This window comes from Nerophis ophidion, linkage group LG16, assembly GCF_033978795.1.
Source record: "Nerophis ophidion isolate RoL-2023_Sa linkage group LG16, RoL_Noph_v1.0, whole genome shotgun sequence".
Lineage (NCBI taxonomy): Eukaryota > Metazoa > Chordata > Actinopteri > Syngnathiformes > Syngnathidae > Nerophis > Nerophis ophidion.
In genome coordinates, this window is record NC_084626.1 from 9,521,920 (window position 1) to 9,542,168 (window position 20,249).

General features: G+C 42.4%; 1 protein-coding gene across 5 annotated transcripts in view; it reads right to left on the minus strand.

Moving 5' to 3' along the window:
* The window catches only part of srgap3 (SLIT-ROBO Rho GTPase activating protein 3), a 247,138-nt gene extending 245,773 nt beyond the window's left edge, over positions 1-1,365 (minus strand). For 3 of the 5 annotated variants that reach the window (XM_061922701.1, XM_061922699.1, XM_061922697.1), the window contains exon 1: positions 927-1,362. In XM_061922701.1, the coding sequence (XP_061778685.1) occupies positions 927-990 (64 nt within the window). In that variant the 5' untranslated portion in view covers positions 991-1,362. Of the gene's footprint in view, positions 1-926 lie in introns of all 5 variants that reach the window. The other 2 variants (XM_061922698.1, XM_061922702.1) reach the window with 2 other exon arrangements.
* Between the last annotated feature and the right edge of the window lie 18,884 nt (positions 1,366-20,249).

The following is a 20,249-nucleotide window of genomic DNA, read 5'->3' on the forward strand; positions in this document are numbered from 1 at the left end:
ACCGGCTGCCACCTACTGATATGGAAGAGTATTACTCTAGACAGCACCGACACTCAACAACAACACATCATTTGCAGACTACAATAACTGGTTTGCAAAAAACATTTTTTACCCCACTGTAGGTGAAATTAGATAATTTCCCACGGCACACCAATTCGTATCTCGTGGCACAGTGGTTGAAAAACACTGTCTTAGGAAGCCGGAGTACCCGTAGGGAACCCACACAGTCAAGGGGGGGGGACATGCAAACTCCACACAGAAAGATCCCGAGCCCGGGATTGAAACCAGGACTACTCAGGACCTTCGTATTGTGAGGCAGGCGCACTAACCCCTGTTCCACTGTGCCGCCCCTTATCCGGATTGTTATTTTGTTTTTTTTCTTATCTGTACTGTAAAATCCAAATTGGAATGACAATAAAGGTAGTCCAAGTCTAAATTTAGTATAAAATATATATATATATAAAAAAAATTTATTGAAACATTTTTTCAACGGCTTTCGCTGGCCACATAAATGATGGCCCCTGTGCCTTGAGTTTGACATCTGTGCTATAGAAGCACACCTGGGTTTGAAGAGTGGCGTTTCCACTTGTACAAGCAGAATCAAATGCACCAAATTTATTTTTAACCGAACCAAAGCGAGAAGTGACACAGCCTCGAAAGAGAGTTTTTACAGTTCATTAAACTTTGCTTTTCCACATCTGTTATCGACACAGCAGGACAGGGCGGCCAAACAGAAATGTCCTCCAAGACGTGAAGAAGGTGCAGTCACGCAGCCAACCTGCATGCACTCATTTCCACCCGGGGTTCTTTTACCCGGCAACCTGATTCGAGCCTGCACATTCTCAGCATCAAGCCCAAAAATGCATGACTGCATGAGAAGCGAATTCCCATTCGTTAGCGTGGCCAGAGAGGAAAAGTGTTCTCACCTTTCACTTGGGTCTCGTAGTCCGCAATGATCTCTTTATCTTTCTTGAATCTGGACGAGGACATGTTTCCCTCCCGCGTTTAGGCAGCGACACCCTTAGTGTTCTGTGGTGGATCTGATCCACGTCGTCTTCTCGCTGCCGAGACTTGCGACGTTTGCTCGCTTTGCTGCCGAGGAACAAAAGCCGGGTTCGCGTTACGCTATCACGCTATCGGACCCAATGTCGCATCGCTCTCGCTCGATTTTGTGTTCGTTTTTTTTTGTTTGTTTGTTTTTTATTATTATGAATAATCCGGAGAAGGTTGGAGCAGGAGAATCAAAACCCACAAAGGAGCTTCAAAGTGGACATGTTGACGGGGGAAGAAGGGAGGAATGGTGTGAGTGAGTAGTCGGCTCCTTGTTCCCGTTGTGAGCGTGTGCATGTGCGTGTGCGTGCACGGGCGCGCGTGTGTGTATGGGTGAACCTACGATGATCAGACGCTGCTTCCTTTTCTGACTAATTAAGCTGCAGGGAAGGGTTTTTTATTTTAAGTCACGTTCATATACAAGTACATATACATGCACATGATCACGTTTCATCAAACATATATCAACGTTGTTGCCCTAGGGTAAACTGGGTAACACATAGCATATTGACAAAGCTTAAAGGCCTACTAAAACCCACTACTACCGACCACGCAGTCTGATAGTTTATATATCAATGATGAAATATTAACATTGCAACACATGCCAATACGGCCCTTTTAGTTTACTAAATCACAATTTTACATTTTCCGGGAGTTTCGTCTTGGAAACGTTGTGTAATGATGACGTGTACTAGAAATGCGCGGATAGGCAATTATATCATCCGCGTTACCAAAATCGTCATCCACCTGCAGTCCACCCGAACCATCATTTTATCAGGACCTTACCCGCCCGCCAACCGCCCACTGAATTACATCAGAGATTGGCCACTTTTACCCCTCACAGAGCTATCTAAATCTGTTTCACAGAGTAATGAAGACAATTAGAACCGCTAACGTTCTCACAAGTTTTCAATAGCATTCATCTTGATGACAAGAAGATGGGCGTGCTGTGAAGCCATTGCCTTTGACACCTTCAACAACACGTACAAATCGACTGTAGGTCCATCAACATGTTGTGTGTTGCTTCCACAAACACACGTGTGAGATTGAAAGGCATACTGGGTGATACAGAGTACACTGATGGTTGTGATATAAACAACTTTAACACTTACTAATATGCGCCACGCTATGAAGCCACACAATACAGGATTGACAAACACATTTCGGGAGAACATCCTCACAGTATCACAACATAAACGCAACACAACTAATACCCATAATCCTTTGTATTCATGACACTTCCAGAATATATTTTACAGCCCTGCGCCCCCAACCCCGCACGGGGGGAGAGGAGGGTGGGGGTGGTTTGGGGTGTATAAAATAGTCAGAAAGTGTCATGAAATCAAAGGATTATGGGTATTTGTTGTGTTGCATTTATGTTGTGTTACTGTGTGGATGTTCTCCCGAAATGTGTTTGTCGTTCTTTATTGGTGTGGCTTCAAAGCGTGGCGCATATTACTAAGAGTGTTAAAATTGTTTATATCACAACCATTAGTGTACTCTGTGTCACCCAGTATGCCTTGCAGTTGTGTGCATGTTGCCATGGAAGCCACACACAACATGATGCTGGACTGACAAGCAGATAGTGCATGGTGTAGAAGGTGATAATGCAAATGGCTTCATAGCACACCCTAATACTTATTATCTGGGTGACTACTGGCAGTCATTCAAGAGAATACCAGCGTCTCCTACTGACTTCTTAACTTTATGACACGGGTCTTAAATGGCTCCTTGAATGGCAAAGGATACCGATTGCAGAACCATGTATATCAAATATTTCCGGATGGTTCAACCGCCACCCGCCCGAATCTAATTAAAATCAATTTTTTCGTCATGTGAACCGCCCGAACCAGCGGTTTACCCGCAGACTTCGCGGATGAGTCCGCAAACCGCGCATCTCCAACGTGTACGCAAGACGTCACAGGTTTTTAGAAAGTATGAGCGCTGCGCACACACACAGCTAAATGTCGTCTGCTTTAACGGCATAATTATACAGTTTTTTGGACATCTGTGTTGCTGACTCTTTTGCAATTTGTTCAATTAATATTGGAGAAGTCAAAGTAGAAAGATGGAGTATGGGGAGCTTTGGCCTTTAGCCACACAAACACACGGTGATTCCTTGTTTAAAATTCCTGGAGGTGAAACTTTCCTATGGATCAGAGCGCAGTCAAGCCAACATGGATCCCGACCACATGTCAACCAGCAGGTTTCGGTGAGAAAATTGTGGTTAAAAAGTCAGTTCTTACCGGAGAAAACCTGAGCTTGTGCCGTCCATAGCTGCCGTCGACTCCCCTGAGACACTGCGCGTCAACACACCCGTGGAGACACTCTTCCGACTATCAGGTAATATTAAACTCACTAAAACACTATCAACAAAATAGAAAGATAAGGGATTTCCCAGAATTAACCTAGTAAATGTGTCTGAAAACATCAGAATCCGTCCCAATGCAATCGCGTTTTTTTTTTTTTTCTAGTCTGTCGCTATCAATATCCTCAAACACGAATCCTTCATCCTCGCTCAAATTAATGGGGAAATTGTCGTTTACTCGGTCCGAATAGCACTTTTTGTTGGAGGCTCCCATTAAAAACAATGTGAATATGTGAGGAGCCATCAAACATGTGACGTCATCATCTGCGACTTCCGGTAGAGGCAGGGCTTTTGTCTTAGCACCGAAAGTTGCGAACTTTATCGTGGATGTTCTCTACTAAATCCTTTCAGCAAAAATATGGCAATATCTCGAAATGATCAAGTATGACACATAGAATGGACCTGCTATCCCCGTTTAAATAAGAAAATATAATTTCAGTAGGCCTTTAACCCATTGTTACTATAACAATCTACAAGATTGATATAGGTTGCCTCTCGCTCTTCCCCTCTATCTTTCGGTATTCCTTTTTTTTATGTCATTTATTTTTTTTATTATCTCTCTAGCTATCATTATGTATACGTATTGTTGCATTTGAACAACTGTTTTGTTGAAAATAGAGGTAAACTATTGGTACTGTTCATGATCAATAGCGCTTTTTCTATTGGTATTTGTATTGCTCAAGTTTTGGTGTAAAAATGCTCATTGTCATTTCTATATTATTATTTCTTTCACTAACTGCTTATTTGCTATCACCTTTACGATCATATTTGTACATATCTTATATGCTGGTGTTGTTCTATTGTTGTTGTTGTTTTTGTTGTTATTGTTGTGTTTGCTGTTGTGTTTTGTCTCTCTGTCTATTCCCCCTCCTATCTCCACAATTTCTCCCTCTGTCTTCCTTTTTTTCTCTTTCTATCCCCTCCTGCTCCGGCCCGTCTGCACCAAATGATAATATAAATACATTTAATAAAGTCAAATTCAAATAAGGCAACAAGAGAAGTATCCTACACTTCTCTTTTGTATACTAAACCTGAACAGCCGTTATGGGCATCTACATCAACTATATGATTTGCCTGAGAAGCTGGACAGGACAAAAAATGTTTTATAAATAAATAACTAAGTCACGTGACTGAGACCGCCCTGTCGTGCACGCGAATGCACACACACGACTACCTTCACAATTACTATGTTTACCCTGCTGTACTCATATCCAAGGTTTGCAATAATTTTGAGGTATCAACCCAACACAGGGCTTGGCAAAAAAGGGCCCGCGGGCCTCATGCGGCAAGATAGGATTTTTAATCTGACCCGCCGGATCATCCATCCATCCATTTCCTACCGCTTGTCCCTTTTGGGGTCATGGGGGGTGCCGGAGCCTATTTCAGGTGCATTCGGGCGGAAGGTGGTGTACACCATGGACAAGTCGCCATCTCATCACAGGGCCAACACAGATAGACAGACAACATTCACACTCACATTAACACACTAGGGCCAATTTAGTGTTACCAATCAACCTATCCACAGGTGCATGTTTTTGGAGGTGGGAGGAAGCCGGAATACCCGGAGGGAACCCACGCAGTCACAGGGAGAACATGCAAACTCCACACAGAAAGATCCACAGCCCAGGATTGAACCCAGAACTACTCAGGACCTTCGTTTTGTGAGTCACATGCACTAATCCCTCTTCCACCGTGCTGCCCCGCCGGACGTTCTACATAATTTTTTTAGACCTTTAACATCAAATAGTATTCAGGGCAGCCATTCTCCCGAATTTCTCCCGATTTCCACCCGGACAACAATAATTGGGGCGTACCTTAAAGGCACTGCCTTAAGCGTCCTCTCTCACCTGAAAAGGAGACTATTACATGTCTCGGTTATCCATAGGTTTATCTATAACTCATAAAGTAGGCAGGCACGGAGCTATTTCTCAACGTGTGTTTATTCCAGCCGGCACATTAATACACCGGCATGCAACATCCGGATTCCCATCAGGCATTGGTTCAAAACTACAGCAAGTACTAATGTCCAAAAACATAACAGAGACGAAGCAGAAGAACCAAGAAGAGACATGGCGACGACGAGTAAAAAAAAGAAGTACGCTTGCAAGTTCCAAAATGATTGGAAAAAATAATTTCAGTTCATCCAGGACAGCTCGAAGGGGAAGGGGTATGCTGGCTGCAAATTTTGTAGATTAGACTTCTCCTTTGAACACAGGTGCCGAACCGATATACTCGTTCCTGAACTGACTATATATATGTGTGTGTGTATATATATATATATATGTGTATGTATATATATATATATATATATATATATATATATATATATATATATATATATATATATATATATAAATACAATATATAAGAAATACTTGAAAATATATACCCCCCTCTCCCATCTCCCGAATTCAGAGTTTGGCAAGTATGCGTAAAATGGGGGATAGTGTGGCAAAGTTGGGAGAGTGGCTGTGCCAGCAATCTGAGGGTTACTGGTTCAATCCCCACCTTCTACCATCCTAGTCACGTCCGTTGTGTCCTTGAGCAAGACAAATCACCCTTGCTCCTGATGGGTCCTGGTAAGGGCCTTGCATGACAGCTCAATGGGTAAATGTGGAAATGGTATCAAAGCGCTTTGAGATTAAACTATGAAACGGATTAAACAATGGAATTCTCCTTACACTGAGATAAAAGATTGTAGAAATATATTCCAATTGAAAACATATAAAGACAGAACAATAAGATCATATGGACAGCCGTAAGTGTCTACATTTTGTTTTATATTTATTATTTAACTTATTTTTTGTCGGGTTTTGTATTTGTTTTGTATCATGCCGTGAGGTACCCCGCCTTCCGCCCGATTGTAGCTGAGATAAGCACAAGCGCCCCCTGCGACCCCAAAGGGAATAAGGGGTAAAAAAATGGATGGATGGATCATACCGTGAGGTGTTTATTACTTTTTTTATTCGGTTTGTACTTCATTAAGCTTTGCAATTGTTGTTTTGTGTGTGTTTTTTGTTTGTTCTCATTGTATTTGGATGTATTTGTTTGGTTTGTATGCTTGTGAATCTGGGCTATCCATTAAGTAAGACTACTTATTATGTTGAAAGGGGCAGGAAATATAAGATTTTCTTTATCCTGTTCCTTCTCAAGCATAGGTGTGTAAATATGTGTTTGGTTGCTAAAGTTTAATTGTCTATTGATAAAAAATACACATCAATGAAGGTGATGAATACAAATTAAATGAAATGAAAAAAACTGTAGCCGCCATTATAATGTGGAGTGCTGTTTTTAAATGACCGTAAGTCATGAACTATAGACAGTAATTCAATGGTTGAAATCTGCGCTTTTGGGTGCGCAGGCGCAATCCCGCATGTCATCTGCTACAAGCTCTGCCGGCACCTCCGCTAAAAGCGCGCTGGGACATGACCCTGCTCGCTCTGCCCCCATCGCGGCCACGCGCCTGAAAGGCTGCAGGCAATCACAAATCAGCACACCTTGGACTGATGAAGACAGACTGCATAAAGACCAGCGGACCCAGAGATACAGTGCAGGAACGTAGTTCACTCCTCGCAGTAATCATTCCGTCTCAGGCTTCCCTCCCGCGTTCTTGCTCTCTCTCTCTGTGACTTCGCTGTGCCCACACCTTATGTCCTCTGTGTTCCTCGCAATGTTTACCCTGTTTCCCGTGATAGAGCGGTGTGCCTCGACTTCCCTCTGGATTCCGGACTGCCTCCCTCAACCTTCGACCCCTGCTTGGACATGGACCTCGTTGCTTCTCTCCATCCCCCAACTGCTTGCTTGCTCACAAACTGCCTTCTCGCCTTGCTCTTTTGGTCTAACGAAGGATTCCTCCAACACACACTTACAACAAACTCTGGTAACATTTTCATTGTTAATTCCACACATCATCTTGCACCATTTACATTTAGTAGCATACACACTTACAGTAATCAACATCGAGTTTAATTAACCTATTGAACCAATCCCTGCCATTGTGTCCTCTCCATCCCCCGTCAAACGTAACAATTACGGTAATCTATGTCACAGCAGATCAGACAAGGAACAAAGCAGAGTGGGTGGGGTTTGTTTTTGGAGCAGCCAGCCCGAAACGCATGTGTCAGAAGCAAATTTTTGCAACACATTTCTGCATAAAAGTGATAACATATCATATTGTAGGTTTTTATTTCCCTTTGCATTTATATTTTGCTGTTTGTTACATTTTTGTTGTGTCTTGCTTGATTATAAAAAATACACAACTATCAAGGAGCTGGTCTGAGAAGTAAAAGAGAAACGACGTTCATATGTTGTTAATATACAGTGTTTTATTATTCATAGTTAATATTATAAATTTCCCTTTCTATATTTTCATGTGCATTTTGGGTGTCCCATTCAGTAAAAAAAACTGTAAAATTCCATTCCATTTTTAATAGGTGGTCTATAATAACTTTTTTAGAATTCTATCGGACATTGTGACTTTTGGTATTATCCATCCATCCATTTCTACCGCTTATTCCCTGTGGGGTCGCGGGGGGCGCTGGTGCCTATGTCAGCTACAATCAGGCGGAAGGCGGCGTACACCCTGGACAAGTCGCCACCTCATCACAGGGCCAACACGGATAGACAGACAACATTCACACTCACATTCACACACTAGGGCCAATATAGTGTTGCCAATCAACCTATCCCCAGGTGCATGTCTTTGGAGGTGGGAGGAAGCCGGGGTACCCGGAGGAAACCCACACAGTCACGGGGAGAACATGCAAACTCCATACAGAAAGATCCCCAGCCCGGGATTGAACCCAGGACTACTCAGGACCTTCGTAATGTGAGGCAGATGCACTAACCCCTCCAACACCGTGCTGCCCTTTTGATATTTGTGTTCCTGAAAAAAAAAAATAAAAAATAAATACACACTGTACAGCTGAATTTTACAGCTAAATGTGTATATATAATTTATGCACACATACACTTTGGCCCCCCAAACACATTTTATCTCTCTACAAGTCAAAATATTTGCCCAGCTCTGATCTAACAGTATAGTATTGGTTATTGATTGTTATTATTTTGGTCCAAAAACGCATAATTTGTTTAAATTCCCAAACTACTTTTTCCCCAATAGCTAATAATGGGTAATGCAGACTGATGGCTGCAGAAAAACATTAAAATGAGAACTGTACTTTGGGGGGATTTTGCCTATCTTTCACAATCATTATGAAAAACAAGTCGATAGATATTGACCGATTCAAGGCTCTAATTACTTCAAATCAAATATTCCACTTTGAAATATTTTTTTGCAGAAATAATTGCATATTTTGTAAGTTTGCTATAAAACAAACTTTTCTATGAGAAAAAGGTCATAAGAACAAAAAGTTTTTTGTTTTAGTTGACCTATTTAAGGATCCAATTCCCCAACAACAAATATTCCACTGGGGGAAATATTGCACATTTTATGTTTTTGCCATAAAAAACAGTATTTTCTTTAACAAAAAGGGCAAGGGAATAAATAAAAACAAAACACATAGAGTACAGGCCAAAACTTTGGACACACCTTCTCATTCAATGTGTTTTCTTTATTTTCATGGCTATTGTAGATTGTCAATTAAGGCATCAAAGCTATGAGTGAACACGTTTGGAAATATGTACTTAACAAGAAAGGTGAAATAACTGAAAAAATGTTTCATATTCTACTTTCTTCAAAATAGCCCCTCGTTGCTGATTACTGCTTTGCACACTCTGGGCATTCTCTCGATGAGCTTCAGGCATACCTGTGAAGTGAAAACCATTTCAGGTGACTACCTCTTGAAGCTCATCGAGAGAATACAACAGAGTAAAGGGTGGCTATTTGGAAGAAATTAGAATATAAAACATGCTTTCAGTTATTTCACCTTTTTTTTTTGTTAAGTACATAACTCAATAGGTGTTCATTCATAGTTTCGATGCCTTCAGTGACAATCTACAATGTAAATAATCCCATGAAAAAAACCCTAAAATAAACACATTGAATAAGAAGGTGTGTCCAAACTTTTGGCCTGTACAGTATATCGACAGATCAATCTGAAGTTGAAATTAATTTATGACTTGTTTTTAACATTTTTAAGACTGAAACCCTTCTGGGTACCCAAGACCAGACTTGAAGGCGGCCCTAAAGGTAAAAAATATGTACATATATGTATTTATTGTATTGGTTTATATCTAAATGACCTCTGAATGCTTTGATTTTTCAGTGTATGTCCCCTCAGTAGAAAATGTTTGGACATCCCTGCATTATACTCTATAGCTAAAAGAACAACCTTCTTTTACAAGGGTGAAGCCTATCCCAGAAAATGTCCATGTGGGAAGCTGAGCACAATATGAACTGATTGGCTGTCAATCCCAAAGAGACCAATCTAATGGATGATCAAACAGTCCGATCAGGTTGCATTGATTGCATATTCATGTGGTATGTATGGGAATTGTGATGATCTGTTGTAATAGGTTTGTATAATCTTCCCATGATGTATTGAGTTTGTGTCTCCCTGGAATAAGTCGGCAGAGAGATCATGCTGCACTCACGAGGAAAGCCTGGCAAGCTGTGACTTTAATTTTTTGTTGCACAAAGATCCATTGTGAGATCCTTTTACTCTTTCTTTCTAAAGAATGAATGTGGGAACTGTCCTGGTCCCACTTTTGAACCTGATATCACCATGGGATATACAGTGAGGTTAGGAATATCGTTTTACTGTGTTATTGTGGCATGCATGTAGCCTACTGTACACAATCATCTCCATCTACTCTCTTGTAGTTCTTATTTTAGAAACCGGGACTGTATATATTGTTTTCAAAAATGTTCTAGCAAAGGCACTGAGATTAGAATCTATAGGAATGCGGTAAGTCTTTAAAGGCCCCCGGTTTTTAAAAAGAATAAAGTCAGGGCATGAGCCGAAAAATGCCCCCGGAAATAAATTTTGGCCCAAGTTCTCGCAGCATAAACGTGTAAAGTTCCAAAGTAAAGTTCCTGTAGGGAAAAAAGTAATTTAATGGTTACCGGGACTTTAAAAGATATCCACCTCATGACATGGGCCAAAAAAAGGTCTGGAAACAATGGCTGCGGAACTATATTTTGGCCCCAGGACCAGCAATCCAAATGTTGATAGTTCCACTGTAAAGCTCATGCATCAACAAAACAACCTTCTGTGGCCTGTAGGCTGCTTATTATCAAAAATGTGGGACGAGTACATGACAGGTCACAAATTCAACATGACGACATGTTGAATTTGTGACCATATCACTCCTTTTTGGACATGCTCCGTATACATAAAAGTAACGTATTTTCCGGACTATAAGGCACACTTAAAATCCTTTTTTTCCCTTCAAAACTCGACAGTGCGCCTTATAACCCGGTGCGCCCAACGTATGGAACAATCCTGGTTTTGCTTACCGACCTCAAAGCCATTTTATTTGGTACATGGTGTAATGATAAGTGTGACCAGTAGATGACTGTCAAACAAAAGAGGTATGTGTAGACTGCAATATGATGGCACAATGACGAAAGTAAATAACACCAACATTTTATATGTTCCACTGCGGCGTGACGCAGTGGGAGAGTGGCCGTGCGCAACCCGAGGGTCCCTGGTTCAATACCCACCGAGTACCAACCTCGTCATGTCCGTTGTGTCCTGAGCAAGACACGTCACCCTTGCTCCTGATGGGTGCTGGTTAGCGCCTTGCATGGCAGCTCCCTCCATCAGTGTGTGAATGGGTAAATGTGGAAGTAGTGTCAAAGCACTTTGAGTACCTTGAAGGTAGAAAAGCGCTATACAAGTACAACCCATTTCCATCCATCCATTTTCTACCGCTTATTCCCTTTCGGGGTTGCGGGGGGCGCTGGCGCCTATCTCAGCTACAATCGGGCGGAAGGCGGGGTACACCCTGGACAAGTCGCCACCTCATCGCAGGGCCAACACGGATAGACAGACAACATTCACACTCACATTCACACACTAGGGCCAATTTAGTGTTGCCAATCAACCTATCCCCAGGTGCATGTCTTTATTTATTGAAAGTATAGATTGGCGCTCAGAAATCTTTCAGATGTTTTAGTACGATTTTGGTAAGCTATGAAGCCGCACCGTTCGATGGATTGTACTGTGCTTCAACATACAAGTATTATTATGGTGTGTGTATAAGGTAAGATATATTATTTGCGTTTTGTTTCGCAATATTGGGCAAAAGCAACTTTTCTGACCTTCTGGTACCTGCTGATCGAAAATAGACCATTCATCGGCAGTGCACCCTATGGTCAGGTATGCCTTATGGTCTGGAAAATACGGTATTATAATTATTTTGATGATCTCTTATTGATTATTAATTGAATACATATTTTAAAAATAATAATTAAACAGTTTTAAAAAATACATATATACAAACTGAATATAATGTAAAACAAATAAATATAGTAAATAAACATAAACAGGAAAACATTTAAGATGAATTATGTAAACATGTGAATTAATAATAAATAAAAACACAAGTGAAATATTTAAAAATCAGTCTTTATATTGCTTGACATTGTTCAAAATGACACACATGTTTCTGCTGTTAAGTTAAGCTAAAGTACCAATGATTGTCACACACATACTAAGTGTGGTGAAATCTGTCCTCTGCATTTGACTCATCACCCTTGATCAGCCCCTGGGAGGTGAGGGGAGCAGTGAGCACCAGCATTTTTGGTAATTTAACCCCCAATACCAATCCTTGATGCTGAGTGCTAAGCAGGGAGATAATGGGTCCCATTTTTATAGTCTTTGGTATGACTCCGCTGGGGTTTGAACTCACAACATACCGATCTCAGGTCAGACACTCTAACCACTAGGCCACTGAGTAGAATGTGTTAATTGTAGTAAAAGGAATAGTTGATCATTTATTGGCATAATTAATGTTGCTGTTGTATTATCCAATGAGGTGATGACATTGTATTTCTCTCTTAACTTTAACAACAAATAACAAAGTCACAATAAAAGCCTGCGTCGGGTGCCTTAAATGTGAGCGCTTCATTAGGTACATCTGTCGTTCCAAAGATAATAGTTCTGCTTTGATTGAAACCAACAAAGAGGAGTTCATCTGGCGATACATTTTTTATTTTATTTATTTTTTTCCAAATATTTGAATAGAATTTTGCAGACAGTACAGCATAGTGAATCATGTCAACAACAAGTTGAGGTATCTGCACATTTTACAATATGTTACATAATAAACCCACCCCTAACAATACCCACCCACTCAATTTCCAACATAATTGTCCCCTAGTGCCCATAACAGATATAGACACACATGAATATATGCAAACATAGATTCAATCTTAAAAAATATATTAAAGATAAATAAATTAATAGATAAGGTAAAATAAGTAAATACATAATACATGAGATATACAATAAAATATAACGTAAAAGTAAATAGTGGAGGAGTTCAAGTACCTCGGAGTCTTGTTCACGAGTGGGGGAAGAGTGGATTGTGAGGTCGACAAGCGGATCGGTGCGGCGTCTTCAGTAATGCGGATGTTGTACCAATCCGTTGTGGTGAGTAAGGAGCTGAGCCGGAAGGCAAAGCTCTCAATTTACCGGTCGATCAACGTTCCCATCCTCACCTATGGTCATGAGCTTTGGGTCATGACCGAAAGGATAAGATCACGGGTACAAGCGTCCGAAATGAGTTTCCCCCGCAGGGTGGCGGGGCTTTACCTTAGATATAGGGTGAGAAGCTCTGGCATCCGAGAGGAACTCAAAGTAAAGCCGCTGCTCCTCCACATCGAGAGGAGCCAGATGAGGTGGTTCGGGCATCTGGTCAGGATGCCAACCCGAACGCTCCCGAGGGAAGTGTTTCGGGCACGTCCAACCGGTAGGAGACCACGGGGAAGACCCAGGACACGTTGGGAAGACAATGTCTCCCGGCTGGCCTGGGAACGCCTGGGGATCCCCCGGGGAGAGGGAAGTCTGGGCTTCCCTGCTTAGGCTGCTGCCCCCGCAACCCGACCTCGGCTAAGCGGAAGAAGATGGATGGATGAATGGTAAAAGTAAATAAACACAAGTAATGGGGGTTGGGGGACGGAGGATGGGGGCTTCAGCGGTCAGCTCTGTCTAAATTGTGTTACTCGAATCGCTTGGGGTGATGTCAAGGTTGTCCCTAATAAGGTCTAAGAGGGGGCCCCAAGTTTTATGGAAAGATGACACAGATCCTTTCTGCGAGAACCGAAGCTTCACTAATTGTAGACAATTGTTACGGCTCGGTGGAGACGCAAGCTTCCATTTAAAAAGAATTGTACGCCTAGCGAGCAGCAGGGCGTTAGTGCATGTGCCTCACAATACGAAGGTCCTGAGTAGTCCTGAGTTCAATTCCGGGCTCGGGATTTGTCTGTGTGGAGTTTGCATGTTCTCCCCGTGACTGTATGGGTTCCCTCCGGATACTCCGGCTTCCTCCCACCTCCAAAGAGATGCACCTGGGGATAGGTTGATTGGCAACACTAAATTGGCCCTAGTGTGTGAATGTTAGTGTGAATGTTGTCTGTCTATCTGTGTTGGCCCTGGTGGCGATTTGTCCAGGGTGTACACCGCCTACAACCCGAATGCAGCTGAGATAGGCACCAGCCCCCCCCGCGACCCCGAAAGAGACAAGCGGTAGAAAATAGATGGAAGGACCATAAACACATTGCTAAAATACATTATACAAAACAGAGAGAATAAGAAAATAACTACTTTGATGTACAAATATATAAAAACAAACCTAATTGTGAAATTAAAGCTTCCCTGTGCCTTGTGATGGAATCACTAGGCTGCCGTTGTTTTTCAGAGCTAGAAGGTGGTAACTCTAGTCAAATAATGATGCTACACAGCAAACATCACTTTCCACCACTGTTAACTGTGGTCACACACAATGGCCAAAAGGTTGGCAAATGGAGATAGGTGTTTTTCTGCAGTTTCAGCAGAGGACATATCTACTGCCCAGAGGGACACCGTGTTATCTTGAGCCCCCTAAATAATTTGGTGTGAATTTTTTTTAAAATAAAAATACCAAAAAATGTTTTTATGTAAATATATAGGAATAGGAGTTTACCAAAATAATAATGTATCCTGTCATTATTCAATATAATTATCCATCATTTAAAGACCCTATTGTCAGCGCTTATTATCCAGTCCGTTCCATCAGAAACGCCCGCATTACTATACTGTAACTCCAGTCCACATGTTCACTGTTACCTTAGCAAGGTCGAGCAAGACAGCAGCAGCATTAAGGCTTCGCTCAGTGCATTCACAACAATTCAGGGTAGAATGTCAAATTCACATTTTTTTTTTGTTGTCAAATCTGATCTTTTTATGTTGTCGTTCATATCATAAAAAAATGTGTCCAGACAACAATCTGAAAGCAAACTGACCCGAACATAGATATGGCGTCATGTCCTGCAGTTTTTATGGAAGTAAACCCAGAAGTAAACATGCTTTAATTCTAGTCGACTCACTTCGGGCACATTTGTTGCAATTTTAAGGATTTTGTGCAATCAAAGTCAAGATTTTCTGAACCGCGGTGAAGATTATAAAAGAAGAGGTCTCCCGCAGTTTTGGGGACACTTGCCTTGATTTCTGGTCTGAAGAGTGTGTTGGCGATCAGTGGTGGAACATTGATTGATGGGAGTTCCTAAAACGTAATATTCGCTTGTTTTTGCTAATTTGTCAAAAAATTATTTTTATTGTCTATTTTTGGTGAATAATGATGAGGCTTATGATAGCCTCGTCATTATTTGCCATTATGCCACTGCAGCACGGGAGAGTTCACACTGAAGTTGCATCATAACACTATATGATTGATATGTAATATAAAACTCATAATAACAATGTCTATAATATTGCTGACAGAAATGTAATTTACATGCCGTATGATCAGCAAATCACAATACATGCGGACTGGACACTGGCCGAGAGTGGAGTCGGCTGTCTTGGTTGCTTTGTTGGGTCTGCTCCTGTCTTTGGCCATGCTCCCTCCACCCCAGCGGACGATGCGTGGAACACCGCAGAGGCCACCGCAGTGTATATGTTTCTTTTACTTTTCATTCATAGCTGTATGTAGAAGTGGTTGGTTGCATCCGCCGCTTTAATGTCTTTAATGTCCTTTGTGTTCTTTGATGTTTCCCTCTTACACACATGTGAGAGGGATGTGTACTATGGCTATGAGTTGTTGTTGTTTTTTTCCCTTGGCCTCAGTCTGGACCCCCTCTCCAGGGCCCAGGCTTAGACTGATATTTTTCATTTTATTTTATTTTATTTTAATCTTCTGTTTACCTGTATCTCATCTTTTTTGTAAGGGGCGCTGGAAGGCAGCAGACCCGTCAGCGAACCTGTTCTGTCTCCCTGTAACGTTTGTCTGATCTTGAATGGGATTGTGCTGAAAATTGTAATTTTCCTGAAGGAACTCTCTTAAAGGAATAAATAAAGTACAATCTAATCTAATCTATCTAATCTAATCTAATACAATCTAATCTAATCTAATCTAATCTACTACAGTTTTGCAGGAGGCATTCTGGGGGTTGAAACAGGCCCTGTGTGAGGCCCCGGGCACTCGCCACTCCAACGCGGACGCGTTCTTTCGCCGGCCGTGTGCAGCAGACGGATGTCGTTACTGCGAGCGCAGGGAAGCTCGGGAACAAGAGTGGCGGACATCCCATTCCTGGGATTATTACAGTATCAAATCATAGGGCGCGTAAATGTCACGTTCAACGTGAGGCCAGCTAGAGGGCCTTACTGACAACAACTCGTGATTTGATTGGCTATCGAAACTGTCTATCAACTCGATTTCCTCGTTCAGTTACAGTGCACGGACGCCCACATTGTTGATTCTGAATGTGTTACGGTACAATGGGCAAGGCCGTCGTTTAGCTCTATTTATTAATACAATAGGAACTACTCCAAATATGTGTATGGTGTGACTATGTGAAGTGATTATCTGAGGAGGGTTACCAGGACTGTTGAAGGTGCGTATTGAGGAAAAGGTGGAAGTCCAGGGAGGGCAAGGCAAGCTTGGAGGTATAGGGACAGGCAGGAGGTCAGGGGAAAGAGCAAGGTGTTTAATGTCCGTGTCCAGTATGTAGGTCGAGATTCAGGAAGGCAGCCAGGGAACCAGAGAGAATACAGGGAGACGAGACACACAGCTCGTAACCAGGGAACAGAGATATGCTGCTTAATGGTGAGAAGGGGACACAAAACGAATTAACACGGAGGGAGATAAAAACAGATAGAGAGTGCGCATAGAGCTAGACCCGTGTAGGCTGTACGGAAGAGTTGGCAAAGTTCGGGTCCAGAACGCAGGTTTGTGCTGGCTTAAGAAGCGTTAGGTATGTTGATTGCTAAATGATTGCAGCTGCCAGCTGCAGCAGGAGATGAGCGCCCGCGGGCGTGTCCCGAGGCACGCGCCGTGAGCGCAGTGAGGAATGCGCAGTGGCATACGCATGCCCCGTGACAGAATAATTTCAGATTTTGTACAGCGTGACAACAAAAGCTAGCTGAATTCTGATTGGATACAAACTCTAATCTAAAAATTTCAGCACTGCAAGGAGCATAATATGAGATGTGAATATGAATACTTTTTTATACTTAGGGAAAGTAAATAAAACAATTATTTTATCTTTAATTTCTAATCATTTTAGGCCAGCAGAGAAGGCCTTGCTGGCCCCTTGCTCACGGCACAACACTGTCCGACGTCCCACTGGGTGTGAGTTTTCCTTGCCCTTATGTGGGCCTACCAAGGATGTCGTAGTGGTTTGTGTTGTGGTTGTGCAGCCCTTTGAGACACTAGAGATTTAGGGCTATATAAATGAACATTGATTGATTGATTGACTGTCACTAAACACAGGACCTAACTAAGCTAGCTGCAGGGGCTGGCAATAATTTTAAAGGTGGCCATAAATACAGCACAGTAATCTTTCATCCACAAAATATAACAAATAGTACTGTTCACTCATACTTGTACAAAAGTAATCCTCCGTGACCTGTCTTTCACGGTCTGCCAAACTATGCAAAAATACGCAGCACAATACTCTGCCATTGTGTTCTTACTTGTTCTTTTTGCTCCTCAAAGAGGAGTAGAAGACCTGTTCAAGATGGCGGCCGAATTTCCTGCGCCACAGCACCAAATGTGGCATCTATGCATGTATGATATCCAAGGACACACCAATATGAGGCCCTTTTCCACCGCAGGAACTTTTTCAGGAACTTCCCCATTTACCCAGGTAAATGAAGTTCCCCCTGTGTTCGCACCAAAATCTACCCGGGTAGATTTAGCTTTTTTGGAACCTTTTGAAGTTCCTCCTAGCGAGGTGGGACTTTTCCAAGCGACCAGGCATCCTTGTGCTAAAGAACACTGATCAGTGGAACTATTTTGTAGTATTTTTACTCAGCTGTAGTCTTAAAACTCTATGCAGTTTAATGTTGTTTATTATTTTTTCAAAACTTCATTTTGATACGTGAAGCTACGAGAAGTGGACACACTCTTTTTAAAATTTATTTAAGGAAGAGTATGAAGCCGGACTCAATTTCGATTTCAGGCGTTTTCTCCAGTGACTTCATTGGATAAATGTGGGGAAAAAAAGGAAGCAGCACACGAGTGGAAGGAAGGTAAACTTCATCAAAGATGAACTATTTACTTTATTACATGTTGTAAAAGTAGTCAGTGACAATCCATTTGTTTAGTTATTAGCCTCAACCCGAGTGAACTGAATAATGCTATTTAAAACAGATGTGTTTGTGTTGTCAGCGTGAGAGGAACCCTGACATTTATTATTTATATATTGGTATTTACAGCTGAAATGGATCAAAAATAAAAAAGAATCGCCTGACCCTCATGAATTCATCATTACTTACTGTTGAACATTGCGGACCAAAGCCTGACTTTTTATGAACAATTCGGTACACTTTATCTTATAAATCACAACATTTTGTATATGATTGCTTTGTATTTTAAGTACTTACTTTTTAGTAAAAGAACTGTGACCTAATATTGTCTCTTTATTTCCAAGATAGTATAGAAATATAGTAAACCACTCCTCCATACATCATCAGACTGATTTGTATAAACGACCCTGAACTGGGGGAAACACGGTGGAAACAGGGGTTGGATTAGATTAGATAGTACTTTATTTATTCTTTCAGGAGAGTTCCTTCAGGAAAATTAAATTTTTTAGTGCAATCCCATTCAAGATCAGACAAACGTTACAGGGAGACAGAACAGGATCGCTGACGGGTCTGCTGGCTTCCAGCGCCCCTTACAAAGAAGGTGAGATACAGGTAAACAAGTGTGGGGAATGGGAGGAAAAAATTAAAGATTAAAATAAAATAAAATATAATAAAAAAATCGGTCTAAACCTGGGTCCTGGAGAGGGGGTCCAGACTGAGGCCAAGAGAAAACAACAATAACTCATAGCCATAGTACACATCCCTCTCACATGTGTGTGAGAGGGAAACATCAAACATCAAAGAAGACAAAGGACATTAAAGACATTAAAGCAGCGTATACAACCAGCCACTTCTACATACAACTATGAATAAAAAGTAAAAGAAACATATACACTGTGGTGGCCTCTGCGGTGTTCCACGCCAATGTCCGCTGGGGTGGAGGGAGCATGGCCAGAGACAGGAGCAACCAAGAGAGCCGACTCCACTCTCGGCCGCCTACCAACTCTCGGCCAGTGTCCAGTCCGCATGGATGAGCGAGGATACGTCCAAGGAGACTGATGTGTCCGACACCTGCTCACCCAGCCAAGACACCGCGAAGCCTCTCTGTCCCGGCGCTCAGTCCTAGCTCTGCAGCCCTGTCCCCTCATCCGCACCTCCTCCAGTCCCTCCAAACCAACTCCGGTGTGGCAGACACCCAGCAGCTGGTCTTCATGGCCAAAAGGCTCCCGGGAGGCAGATCCAGAAGACCACAAAAAGCACCGCAGAGGTCACAAAAGTGCCACCCCTTGTCACACAGTCCCAAAGGGTCCCGGACCAAAAGGCAAAAAAATATAATAACACATGAAAACAAGAGGGAAACAAAAAAGGATGACACAAGAGCACAGAGCTCCTACCAACAGCAGCCACTACAGCAGCGCCATCTTGGAAAGTATGGCTTACTACATGTGCCTCATAATACGAAGTTGTCCTGGGTTCAATCCAGGGCTCGGGATCTTTCTGTGTGGAGTTTGCATGTTCTCCCCGTGACTGCGTGGGTTCCCCCTGGGTACTCCGGCTTCCTCCCACCTCCAAAAACATGCACCTGGGGATAGGTTGATTGGCAACACTAAATTGGCCCTAGTGTGTGAATGTGAGTGTGAATGTTGTTGTCTGTCTATCTGTGTTGGCCCTGCGATGAGGTGGAGAATTGTCCAGGGTGTACAACACCTTCTGCCCAAATGCAGCTGAGTTAGGCACCAGCAACCCCCCGCGACCCCAAACGGGACAAGCGGTAGAAAATGGATGGATGGATGCAGGGGCGCAGAAAAGGGGGGAGGGGGGGTAAATGAGACGAATTCTAGGGGCCCATGATGGAGGGGGGCCCAGAGAGGCCCCTAATGATGATGAAATTATATTACAGAGGGGTCCTTTAAAGACACAGGGCCCCTGTAAAGATTATTTTCATGGGGCCCAAAATCCCTTGCGGCGCCCGTGGATGGATGGACCAGGGAACTTCCAAGAACTTTTGATGGAAAAGGGCCGAATGGAAGCTTTTTCACCTATGTGGATGCAGTTCTTTCACTAGACTAGACTACCCTCTAGTGACTTTTTAGCGTAAAGACATCTACTAACAGCAAAATGAATGAAGTTGTTCC